Raw genomic sequence first — 13,383 nt, forward strand, 5'->3', positions numbered from 1 at the left:
TTCCTACTGTTTGAAGACGAGGACGGAAGCACCACCACCACCACCACCACCACAACCACAACAATTTACCTACCCCTCTGTTAAAAAGTACCAGATATCAACACTATCAACACTACCACTATTTATAATTATAAAAGAACGCTGGTGATGATTAGTATTAACATTAAGTACAATTGTAATTTTAAAAATCAACCATTTTCAAATTAGATTTACTGACTGATAGTAACTGATAATGAGAAAATGTAGCAGTAGCCTGTACTTTTTTTTTTTTTTTTTTTTTTTTTTTTTTTTTTCTTTTCTTTTACAGCATGGGTATAGTAGAACATCGAGATCTTATTTACATTATTGGTGGATATACAGACACTTACACCCTCCTGCGTGATCTTCTCTCATACAATCCTGTGACTGGGGAGTGGAAGAATCTAGCACCAATGCTAGGTCCACCATGTCACATGATAGGTGTTGCAGTTTTGAATAACTTTCTGTACGTAGTAGGTAGTATTAATGGGGAAAAATCAATGGAAAGATATTCTTTTGAACAGGTAAGATTATTTACCAGTGCAGTGCTTATGAGATTATATACAATAAGGTTTGAAGTTCAATATTGTAGCCAGGATGTGGAACAATTTGTAATACTTAGTGAAAAGGGATAACAAATTGTATAACCACTCTCCCTTCCTTTTACCTTTTTTCTTTTACTTTCCCACAGAACAAATGGTTTAAGTGTTCATCAATGTATTTCGGTCATAGCCCAGCAGTTGTTGCCACAAATTCTCTGTTATATGTCATAGGAGGTGACAATATAAATTACGATGGACGACTGGTAAGGAAGAATGAAAAGAATGCTTAATGAAAACTGATAATATTTATTAATAATCTTTATATTCCAAAGTTTTAACCTCAAACTAATTTTTATTTTTATTTTTTTTTTTTAGATATCTGTCGCTAATGTGGAGTATTTCGACCCTAAGAATAATAGGTGGATAAACTGTACATCACTCCCTGAGGGTCGGTCTGATGCTAGAGCAGTTTCAATTTAACTCACTCGAAACCTTAACCTTCAAACCCTCTCTCATATCATTCCCATATATATTACATATATTAGTTTTTTAGTTATATATGAGGATGGCGGCGGCACGTGTGGAGCTCTCTGATAACGGAGAGGAGTGTAATTATCCTTATCCAAACAACCTGCTAGAGAACCTAAATTCACTCTGGCAGTTACAAAAGTTCTGTGATGTAGAAATATCAGTTGATGGATCAGTTGTGAAGGTGAGAAAACATTATTTTAACTTTTTTATTATTTGTTGTCAATAATTGAAAAAAAATATCTTGTATATGTATACAATCAACCAAATTCTTTTATTATTATTCCAGGCTCACCGTGTAATACTCTCGGCGGGAAGTAATTATTTTAAAGCCATGTTTACCTGTGGATTAACTGAGGAAACAACATATTCTTCAATAGAAATTAAATCTATGAAATTTAATATATTAGAGCAGATCATCGGATTCATATATACTGGTAAGTAACATTTTAAGTTTTCATATTTATAAAAAAAAACGGTATTTTTATTTTGTTATTTATATCTTAATCTTTAGGAAACATCGAGGTAACAGCTGAAAACGTTCAAGAGTTAATAGTTGTTGCAAACATGCTGGTAGTTCCCCACGTTGTACGTATTTGCACAGACTTTCTCAGGAGTGAACTTCATCCATCCAATGCTTTAGGAATTTACAGGTAACTAATTTTTATTTTGTAATTTTTTTATTCTTGTTCTGTTCTGTTTTAATTTGATTAATTCTGATTCGATCTGATTCGATTCTAAAGAGGGTGTGTTTATTTTTTTTTTACAGGTTTGCTGAGGCCTATTATTTAGTAAGCTTGTTGAATGGTTCGCGGGACTTCATCTTCTCCAATTTCGTAGAAGTGACAATGGAGCAAGAGTTTCTTGAGATTCCTAAAGAACTCTACTATATTTTTTGGATTCGGAGTATCTTCATATTGACTCTGAGTTTCAGGTAATTATTAGATATTTTTCTTTTTATTTAATATTTATTTATTAAATCAAAAATCTAATTTTTTTTGTGGTTTATTGCAGCTAGCTCACTTTCTTTTTCTTTTGTTATATTGCAGGTATTCTCTGCTGCCATCAGATGGATTACACAAGAAATAACTGATAGACTTTGTTGGATTCTTGACATTTTAAAACGAGTAAAATTATCTTTAATTTCAAGTAAACTAATAGAAAAATCAATTAATGAGTGCTCTGACATCAGATTGAAAGTTAACCTTAAACAGCAGATAAATTTGGCTAAAGAGGAAGCCTCCTTTTATGTCCAGCCAAGAATTTGTACTCGAAAGAAAATTTATGTCATAGGTGCAAGGAACGAATGGAATAGATTCAAGATGTTTAAAAGCTTCAAGTTGTGTAAAAGTGTAGAATGTTTTGATACCTTTAGGAAGGAATGGCAGAAAGTTTGCCCGATGAAAAAAAAAAGTGAAAGGCCAGAAATAGCAGTCTTACATGGGAAAATTTTCGTTGTTGGAGGGAGGGGACCCAGACCCTTTCCGATTTTGGCGGATGGCGAAGTTTATAATCCACAGGAAGATAATTGGACTGGGATATCTTCTATGGTTACCCCACGATGTGATTTTGGATTATGCGCTCATGGAGGTTACCTTTATGCCTTCGGTGGTTGGAGGGGATCGGTCGTCGTCGAAAAAAGTATTGAAAGATATGACCCTATTACAGATGAGTGGAGATTATTAGAGTCAAATATGCCAGAAGCTAGATCCAAGTAAGTACAATTGTAATGTTAAAAATCAACCATTTTCAAATTAGGTTTACTGACTGATAGTAACTGATAATGAGAAAATGTAGCAGTGGCCTGTACTTTTTTTTTTGTCTTTTTCTCCTTTTCTTTTCTTTTACAGAATGGGTATAGTAGAACATCGAGGTCTCATTTACATTATGGGTGGATATACGGACACTCACAACGCCCCCCTGCGTGATCTTCTCTCATACAATCCTGTGACTGGGGAGTGGAAGAATCTAGCACCAATGCTAGGTGAACCATGTCACACGATATGTGTTGCAGTTTTGAATAACTTTCTGTACGTAGTAGGTGGTACTGAGTTTGAGGAAATGGAAAGATATTCTTTTGAACAGGTAAGATTATTTACCGTGGAGTGCTTATGAATTATTATTATATTGTAGCCAGCCAGGATAAGAATATTTGTAATACTGTTGGTAAATAATTGTATAACCTCCCTCCCTTCCTTTTACCTTTTTTTCTTTTACTTTCCCACAGAACAAATGGTTTAAGTGTTCATCAATGTATTCCGGTCTAAATTCCCCAGCAATTGTTGCTACAAATTCTCTGTTATATTTCATAGGCGGTGACATTAGAAATGATGATGGACAGGTAAGGAAGACTGAAAAGAATGATTAATGAAAACTGATAATATTTATTAATAATCTTTATAATCCAAAGTTTTAACCTAAACTATTTTTTTTTCTTTTTTTTTAGCTACTTGACACTGATGTGAATGTGGAGTATTTCGACCCTAAGAATAATAGGTGGATACACTGTACATCACTTCCTGAGGGTCGGATGGATGCTAGAGCAGTTGCAATTTGACAATCTTATCTGAACTACCTGCTGATGTAGAAATATTATCAGCTGATGGATCAGTTGCAAAGCCATTTAAAATAAAATAAAAATTAGAAAAATTTTCTATCTTTTTAACTTACCTAACATGAAATTTGAAAGTATCCTTATAATTGTTTAATTTCACATTTGCTAACCGGCCAAGTTTAGTGAGCACTCAACTAACCTAACACACAAATATTACATTTTAAGTCCATGAAATCTTGAGTATATCTCTCCTCTAGTTACAGCCTGGCATTTGATATTATTAACATAATATGTACCGGGAACTGATATCTCTTCTCTCCCAAGCTCAAGCTCAAGAATATTCAACAAGAAACTTTCAAGCCCTCTTTATCCTCCTCTCATCCTCTTTAGCATACATACACACACACTTAAAAAAAAAAAAAAATGTATTACCTATCCCAACATACTGAAAGAAAGAGGCTGCTGGCTGTAGTTTAGTTTTGTTACTGTTTGAAGAAGCAACGGAAGCACCACCACCACCACCACCACCACCACCACCACCACCAATTACGGGTATTACCAGATATCACCACACCACTAAAAATAAAACTGACAACTAGTTAGTATTACATTAGTATCTGAAGATGGCGGCTGCACATGTGGAGCTCTCTCATAACGAGAAGGAGGAGGAAGAGGAATGTAAATCTTATCCGAACTACCTGCTAGACTACATACATTTTCTCTGGCAGTCACAAGAGTTATGTGATGTAGAAATATTATTAGCTGATGGATCAGTTGTGAAGGTGAGTAAGTGAAACATTTATCTGTAAGTGAAGAAACATTTACTCCTACCTACATATCTTTCTCTGCCTGCCCTCCATCACCCACCCACCATTTACACACATATAGGGGGAGGGAAACTTAACTACACTGCCCACATTCACCGTCCGTTTAGGAGAAGTCAGTGGAACATGGTTTAACAAAGTATATCCAGTACAGTAGAAGAAATTTCCCTGTTCCCCCAACTTCCCTTCTTCTCCGACACAAATAAAGAGTTACTTTCCAACTTTCTTCGCACGAGAGAATCAATGTTTCCAAGCAGTGATTTGATTTGGGCGGTTTGCTTCCTAGCAGTGGTTTGATTTGGGCGGCTTGCTTCCTAGCAGTGGTTTAATTTTGTTGTCTGTCCGTCCATAATTCTCTCACTTTTATGTAATCTGATGGGATTACATTTTATTCCACAGGCTCACCGTGTAATACTGTCAGCGGGAAGCAAATATTTTAAGACCATGTTTACGTGTGAATTTGCTGAGAAAACAACACAGTCAATAGAAATGAAGTTCATGAAACCCAATATATTACGACTGCTCGTCGACTTCATATATACTGGTAAGGGAAAATATTTTAAGTTTTCATAGTGCTATGCTGCTATCTATATGTAAAATTTTTATTTTGTTGCAAATGAATAAATGATTTTTTTTTTCTTTTTTTGTCAAAAACTTTAGGAAACATCGAGATAACAGTGGAAAATGCACAGGAGTTAATTGCGGCTGCGAACATGTTGATGATATCACGTGCTGTACTTGTTTGTATAGACTTTCTCAAGAGCGAACTTCATCCATCTAATGCTTTGGGAATTTACCGGTACGTGCAGTATAATAATAATTAATTAATTATTTTCCAACTGTTTATATAATATGTATTTTTATCTGTCCTATACGTAATTTTTTTTTTTTTTTTTTAAACAGGTTTGCTGAGGCCCATAATTTAGTAAGGTTGCTGCATTCTTCCCGGGACTTCATCTTCTCCAATTTCGTAGAAGTGACAATGGAGCAAGAATTTCTTGAGATTCCGAAAGCAATTCTGCTGTATTTTTTGGATTCAGAGTATCTTCATATTGACTCTGAGTTTCAGGTAAAATGTAAATATTTTTTTTTTATTTAATATGTACAACTTTCAATTGACTTTTATTTACAAGATTATTAACCCGAATTTATCTTTCTATTATTTATTGCAGGTATTCTCTGCTGCTATCAGATGGATTACACAAGCACAAGATATAAATAATAGATATTGTTGTTGGAATTTTGACATTTTAAAACGACTGAAATTGCCTTTAATTTCAAGTAAACTAATAAAAAAAGCAATTAATGAGTGCTCCGCTGATATTAAATTGAAGGTTAACCTTAAAAAGCAGACAAACTTGGCTAAAAAGGAAGCAGCCTTTTCTGTCCAGCCAAGAATTTGTCTTCGAAAGAAAATTTATGTTATAGGTGGATGGAAACAATCAGAGGAGTATAGTTTAAAAAGTGTCGAATGTTTTGATATCTTTAGGCAGAAATGGCAGAAAGTTTGCCCTATGAAGATTGTGAGAAGTTTACCAGGAATAGCAGTCTTACATGGGAAAATTTTCGTTGTTGGAGGGAGTGGAGAGGACACTCAGATTTGGGCAGATGGCGAAGTTTATGATCCACAGGAAGATTATTGGACTGGAATATCTTCTATGGTAATCCCACGGTCTGATTTTGGATTATGCGCTCATGGAGGTTTTCTCTATGCCTTCGGTGGTTGGACGGGATTGGTCATCGAAAAAAGTATTGAAAGATATGATCCTATTGCAGATGAGTGGACATTATTAGAGTCAAATATGCCAGAACGTAGATCCAAGTAAGTACAATAACAATTTTCAAATTGGATTTACTGACTGATAGTGTGAACTACTGATAATAATGAGAAAATGTAACAGTGCCTATACTTTTTTTTTTCTTTTTACAGCATGGGTATAGTAGAACATCAAGGTCTTATTTACATTGTTAGTGGATATATGGACTTTTACAACCCCATGCATGATCTTCTCTCATACAATCCTGTAACTGGGGAGTGGAGAGCACTAGCAGGACGTGCTCCACCTCGCTACAACTACATGGGTGTTGCAGTTTTGAATAACTTTTTGTATTTAGTGGGTGGTCTTTTTAATGAAGAAGGGGAAAAATCACTAGAAAGATATTCTTTTGAACAGGTAATGTGCATGCTTATAATTATATACAATACAATTTGAATTATAGTAGTGAAAAGGGAGTAAAAATTGTATAACTCCCTTCTTTTCTCTTTCCAAAGACAATAATAATAATTTAAGTAATATGGGAGAAGAATTTTTGTAATACTGTAGTGTTGTATAACCTCCCTTCTTTTCCTTTCCACAGAACGAATGGTTTAAGTGTTCATCAATGAATTTTTGGCGAAGTATCCCAGCAGTTGTTGCCACAAATTCTCTGTTATATATCATAGGTGGTCATCGTCCCAATGACCACCTTGAACTGGTAAGAAAGGAAGAATGGAAATGGAAGAATGAAATGAATAAATTATATTACAAATTTAACCACCTAACCACCTGTTTTTTTTTCTAAAGGTATCTGTCGCTAATGTGGAGTGTTTCGACCCTAAGACTAATAAGTGGATGAACTGTACATCACTCCCTGAGGGCCGGTCTTATGCTAGAGCAGTCTTACTTTAACTCCCTTCGACATCCCCAATCAAGAAAACTTCCCTCAAGACTGACATTTGTCTCCTCCATATTTAATCCATTTTAAATAAAAAAAAGCTTGTTTCCTATCTTTTTTAACTTACCCTAACATGAAATTTGAAAGTATTCTTATAAAGTATCCTTGTGGATCAATGGTACCATTGTTTAATTTTGTCGAAATATCCCAGCAGTTGTTGCCTGCCACAAATCCTCTGTTATGTCATAGGCGGTTACGGTTATCATAACTTGGTAAGGAAGAATGGAAATAAGAATAAAATATATTAATAATTCCTAAATATTTTTATAATAATCCTTTATAATAAGTTTTAATCTAAAACCTGAGGATAAAAAGTGGAGAAACTGTACACCACTCCCTAAGGAACGGTCTAATGATGCTTTAGTAGTCTCAATTTGACTCGAAACCTTGAGTCTATCCCTCCTCCTAATCACAGCCTATTAACATAAAATGTACCGGGAACTTGATATATTAATGCTAGAGCAGTCTCAATTTACTCTCTTCTCTCCCAAGCTGACAACTGGTTAGGTTAGTCTTACATTAGTATCTGAAGATGGCGGCTGCACGTGTGGAGCTCTCTCATCACGAGGAGGAGGAGGAGGAGGAATGTAAATCTTATCCTAACTACCTACTAGACGATATACATTTCCTCTGGCAGTCAGAAAAGTTATGTGATGTAGAAATATTATTAGCTGATGGATCAGTTGTGAAGGTGAGTGAGTGAAACATTTATCTGTGAGTGAAGAAACATTTCTCTGCCTGCCCTCCATCACCCACCCATCATTTACACACCATATCGGGGGAGGGAAACTTAACTACACCGCCCACACTCACCCTCCATTCCTTATTACCGCCCAGGAGAAGTCAGTGGAACATGATTAACAAAGTCTATCCAGTGCAGTGGAAGAAATTTCCCTGCTCTCCCCTAACTTCCTTTCTCCCCCGACACAAATAAAGAGCTGTTTATCCAACTTTCTTCGCACGATAGAATCAATGTTTCCTAGCAGTACTTTGATTTGGGCTTGCTTCCTAGCAGTGGTTTAATTTTGGTTTGCTTCCAGGTAATGGTTTGATTTTGTTGTCCGTCCGTCCATAATTCTCTCACTTTTATGTAACTTCACAAAACCTATGCTATGACAACGACTCTTCACCCAGATTTTTACGTCCCCTTAATGTATGTATAAAGGCAGTATGAACGAACTAACAAATTTTAAAAAATAAACGATGGAGATTACATTTTATTCCACAGGCTCACCGTGTAATACTGTCAGCGGGAAGTGACTATTTTAAGACCATGTTTACGTGTGGATTTGCTGAGAAAACAACACAATCAATAGAAATGAAGTCTATGAAACCCAATATATTAAAACTGCTTATCGACTTCATATATACTGGTAAGGGAAAATATTTTAAGTTTTCATAGTGCTATGCTATCTATAAGTAAAATTTTTATTTTGTTGCAAATGAAGAAATGAAATATTTTTTTTCTTTTTTTGTAAAAATACTTTAGGAAACATCGAGATAACAGTGGGAAACGCACAGGAGTTAATTGTGGCTGCGAACATGCTGTTCATGCCCCGTGCTGTATTTGTTTGTACAGACTTTCTCAAGAGCGAACTTGATCCATCCAATGTTTTGGGAATTTACAGGTAACGAATTTTTATTTTGTTTCTGTTCTGTTTTAATTTGATTGATTCTGATTCGATCTAATCCTATTCTAGAGAGGATATTTTTTTATTTTTTTTATTTTTTTTTTTTTTACAGGTTTGCTCAGGCCCATTATTTAGTAAGCTTGTTGAATGGTTCGCGGGATTTCATCTTCTCCAATTTCGTAGAAGTGACAATGGAGCAAGAGTTTCTTGAGATTCCTAAAGAAACTCTACTATATTTTTTGGATTCTGAGTATCTTCATATTGACTCTGAGTTTCAGGTAAATATTATATATTTTTCTTTTTATTTAATATTTATTTATTGAAAATTTTATTTCGTTTTTCTTTTTTTATTGCAGCTCTCACTTTCTTTTTCTTTTCTTTTGTTATATTGCAGGTATTCTCTGCTGCCATCAGATGGATTACACAAGAAATAACTGATAGACTTTGTTGGATTCTCGATATTTTAAAACGAGTGAAATTGTCTTTAATTTCAAGTAAACTAATAGAAAAAGCAATTAATGAGTGCTCTGACATCAGATTGAAAGTTAACCTTAAACAGCAGATAAACTTGGCTAAAGAGGAAGCCTCCTTTTATGTCCAGCCAAGAATTTGTAATCGAAAGAAAATTTATGTCATAGGTGGATCAAGGAAAGAATTCAATATAATATGGAATAGATCAGAGGAATATCTACTTAAAAGTATCGAATGTTTTGATACCTTTAGGCAGAAATGGCAAAAAGTTTGTCCTATGAAAATTGGGAGAATTTCACCAGGAATAGAAGTCTTACATGGAAAAATTTTCGTGGTTGGAGGGGTTGGAGAGATAGACGCTCAGATTTTGGCGGATGGCGAAGTTTATGATCCACAGGAAGATTATTGGACTGGAATATCTTCTATGGTAATCCCACGGTGTGATTTTGGATTATGCGCTTATGGTGGTTATCTCTATGCCTTCGGTGGTTGGACGGATTCAATGGAAATAGGAAAAAATATTGAAAGATATAACCCTATTACAGATGAGTGGAGATTATTAGAGTCAAATATGCCAGAAGCTAGATCCAAGTAAGTACAATAACCAGTACAATAACAATTTTGATTTACTGATAGTGTGAATTACTAATAATAATAATGAGAAAATGTCGCAGTAACCTGTACTGTTTTTTTCCTTTTTTTTCTTTTTATAGCATGGGTATAGTAGAACATCGAGGTCTTATTTACATTATTGGTGGATATACGGACACTTACAATCCCCTGCATGATTTTCTCTCATACAATCCTGTAACTGGAGAGTGGAAGAATCTAACATCAATGCAAGGTCCACCGTCTAAGACGATAGGCGTTGCAGTTTTAGATAATTTTTTGTACGTAGTAGGTGATGGTATTCTGGATGAAAATTCAATGAAAAGATATTCTTTTGAGCAGGTAAGATTATTTACCAGTACTTAAAGTTTAATATTGTAACCAGGAAGTGGAAGAATTGTTGTAATACTTTAGGAACAAAGGGAAAAAATTGTATACCCCCCTCCCGCCCCCTTACTCTTGTTTTAACCTTTTTCTTTTACTTTCCCACAGAACCAATGGTTTAAGTGTTCGTCTTCAGAGTATTTGGGTCGAAGTAGCCCAGCAGTTGTTGTCACAAATTCTCTGTTATATGTCATAGGCGGTTACTGGAGTGGTTTGAATGGAATTGGAATGGTAAGGAAAGAAGAATAAAAGAATGATTAATATAAAATGATAAATATTGATAATAATATTTATAACTTTTTTTTTTCTTTTTAGATTTCTCTCGCTAATGTGGAGTATTTCGACCCTAAGAATAACAAGTGGATAAGCTGTACACCACTCCCTGAAAGTCGGACTAATGCTATAGCAGTCTTAATTTGACTACTCGAAACTTTGAAAACCTATATACTGATTTCCTCCTCCTCCTCCTCCTTCATTCTCACTCATTCTTATTTTAGTAAATAAAAAGCAAATAAATAAATGTATAGTTTTTTACTACCCTATATGATATAAAATTGTATTATTCTTTGTAAACTCTACCCAACCTATCCCAACATACTGCCAACTACCTGCTAGGTCACATTGCAAATTAGCCAATCGAGAAAACAAAAATAATAGAGGGTTGTATTATTCTTTGTAAACTCTACCCAACCTATCTCCCAACCTATCTCAACATACTGCCAACTACCTGCTAGGTCACATTGCAAATTAGCCAATCGAGAAAACAAAAATACTCAGTTTTTCACATATATTTGCGGTTTTGTATTCTTGTAAACTCTCCCAACATACTGCCAACTACCTGCTAGGTCACATTGCAAATTAGCCAATCGAGAAAACAAAAATATTCAGTTTTTCACATATATAGGTTTTGCAGTATGTGATAAAAAAACAATGAATAAAATAATTTTAATAGTGTTTATTTGGGTTCGGTTAAAATAATAACAATGTGATTAAATCTTTTCCATTCCATACATTAAAGGAAATTTGAACATTTCATCCGGAATACTTTATTTTTTCATAAAGATCTGCATTCCTCTATGACGCAACAATAACAAAGGGGGGAATGTGATATCGTGTGAAGATTCTAATTCTAGGATAATGGTCTCTCCTGTAAGGGTAAGGGTTTTCACAAAGATGTTGTTTTCTTTTCCTTCTCTAATAAGTTGCAGTGTAGATTCCTTCTGGATATTGCAGTCGGAAAGAATGCGACAATCCTCCAACTGCTTACCAGCAAAGATCAATTTCTGCTGGTTTGGGGGGGTGCCTTCCCTATCCTGAATTTTGGCCTTTACATTTTCAATGGTGTCTGAAGGTTCTACTTCTAGGGTAATCTTTCCTGTAAATTTCACAAAGATCTGCATTCCTCCTCTAAGACGCAATACCAAATGGAGTGTAGATTCCTTCTGGATATTGTAGTCAGAAAGAATGCGACAATCCTCCAACTGCTTACCAGCAAAGATCAATCTCTGCTGGTCTGGGGGGATGCCTTCCTTATCCTGAATTTTTGCCTTTACATTTTCAATGGTGTCTGAAGGTTCTACTTCAAGAGTAATAGTCTTTCCAGTGAGGGTTTTCACGAAGATCTGCATGATGTACTGCAAAGAAAACAATTCATTAGTAAAATTTTAACCAACAGTATAATTCTTAAATAATCTTAAATTTAAATATCTACAAGATTGTTGAGCATGTTATAGTAGGTAGCAAGGCAACCATTATATATGAAAACACAAGACTACTACATTAATATTTTATACACATATTGTACAGTACACATAAATCTTGGCTTTAACCAAAGTAACTCATACCCCCCACACACACATACAGTATAGAGCAATAACATTTGCAGTCTATCTTCTGTGTAACCTAGCTATGCATATACAAATATAGAATAATAAAATTAAATACCTAGCATTTATGGGCTTTAGGCAGGCAGAAATGGCAGAAAGTTTGCCCAATGAAAATTGAGAGATGTGTAGGGCCAGAAGTAGCAGTCTTACATATAGAAATTGAACCGGCAGACGATGAACTTTATAATCCTGATCCGCTTTGGGAAGATAATTTGATCGGGGTATCTTCTATGGTGCTCCCATGTTGATTTTGGATTATGCGCTCATGGAGGTTATCTCTATACCTTTGGTGGTTTGACTGTCTTAGGAGTGTGGCTGTAGTTCAGTTTTGTTACTGTTGGAAGAAGCAACGGAAGCACCACCACCACCACCACCACCACCACCACTACGGGTATTACCAGATATCACCACACCACTAAAAATAAAACTGACAACTAGTTAGTATTACATTAGTATCTGAAGATGGCGGCTGCACATGTGGAGCTCTCTCATAACGAGGAGGAGAAGGAGGAGGAAGAGGAATGTAAATCTTATCCGAACTACCTACTAGACTACATACATTTCCTCTGGCAGTCACAAGAGTTATGTGATGTAGAAATATTATTAGCTGATGGATCAGTTGTGAAGGTGAGTGAGTGAAACATTTACCTGTATTTATCTCCTACACTTTCTTCTCTGCCTGCCCTCCATCACCCACCTTTTATACCCATATCGAAGTACACCGTCCACACTCTACCCGCCGCCGCCCTAACTGCCCAGGAGTCTAGGACCAAGGAATAGTGGAAGAAATCTCCTAACTTCTCTGAATGCTTCCTAGAAGTGGTTTAATTTTTGGTTTGCTTCCTAGCAGTGGTTTGATTTTGGCTTGCTTCCTAGCAGTGGTTTTATTTGGGCTTCCTATTGTTCGACCAGTCTACATCTATAGGTACCTCACCGCACTGTTATTATGGCCTCTCTCATTTTACATCCTCCACTTGCCCCATGACCTCCTCCTATAGGTCCCAGGCCGTTACCAACACTTTTTCCTTCTCACAAAATATCCCTCCTCCCAGTCCTCCTCCCAGTCATAGGCCTGGTATTTGACGACATATTAATGTCACGTCAATCTTTATCATAACCAGGAACTCCCTCCCCCCCCCACCACCTACAAATTCAATCCATCTCTCATTTTTATTTAAACTTGACAAAACCTATGTTATGACGACGACCCTTCACCTAGAC

At 35.6% G+C, this 13,383-nt stretch overlaps 2 protein-coding genes across 2 annotated transcripts; one reads left to right on the top strand and one right to left on the bottom strand.

Annotated features, from left to right (window-relative positions):
• The first annotated feature begins 308 nt into the window (after positions 1-308).
• LOC121874777 (kelch-like protein diablo) lies at positions 309-10,525 on the top strand. Its single transcript, XM_042379069.1, has 6 exons — positions 309-484; positions 2,939-3,173; positions 3,401-3,429; positions 6,439-6,640; positions 6,825-6,941; positions 10,385-10,525. Exons 1-6 carry the CDS (start codon positions 309-311, stop codon positions 10,523-10,525), a joined length of 900 nt encoding a protein of 299 aa, XP_042235003.1.
• Positions 10,526-11,234: 709 nt separating this feature from the next.
• Positions 11,235-11,925, bottom strand: LOC121874778 (polyubiquitin-like). Its single transcript, XM_042379070.1, has one exon. The coding sequence runs from the start codon at positions 11,902-11,904 to the stop codon at positions 11,323-11,325; it is 582 nt and encodes a 193-aa protein (XP_042235004.1). The 5' UTR covers positions 11,905-11,925; the 3' UTR covers positions 11,235-11,322.
• Between the last annotated feature and the right edge of the window lie 1,458 nt (positions 11,926-13,383).

The sequence above is a fragment of the Homarus americanus genome, unplaced genomic scaffold, assembly GCF_018991925.1.
Source record: "Homarus americanus isolate GMGI-L3 unplaced genomic scaffold, GMGI_Hamer_2.0 scaffold12969, whole genome shotgun sequence".
In the NCBI taxonomy this organism is placed as follows: Eukaryota; Metazoa; Arthropoda; class Malacostraca; order Decapoda; family Nephropidae; genus Homarus; species Homarus americanus.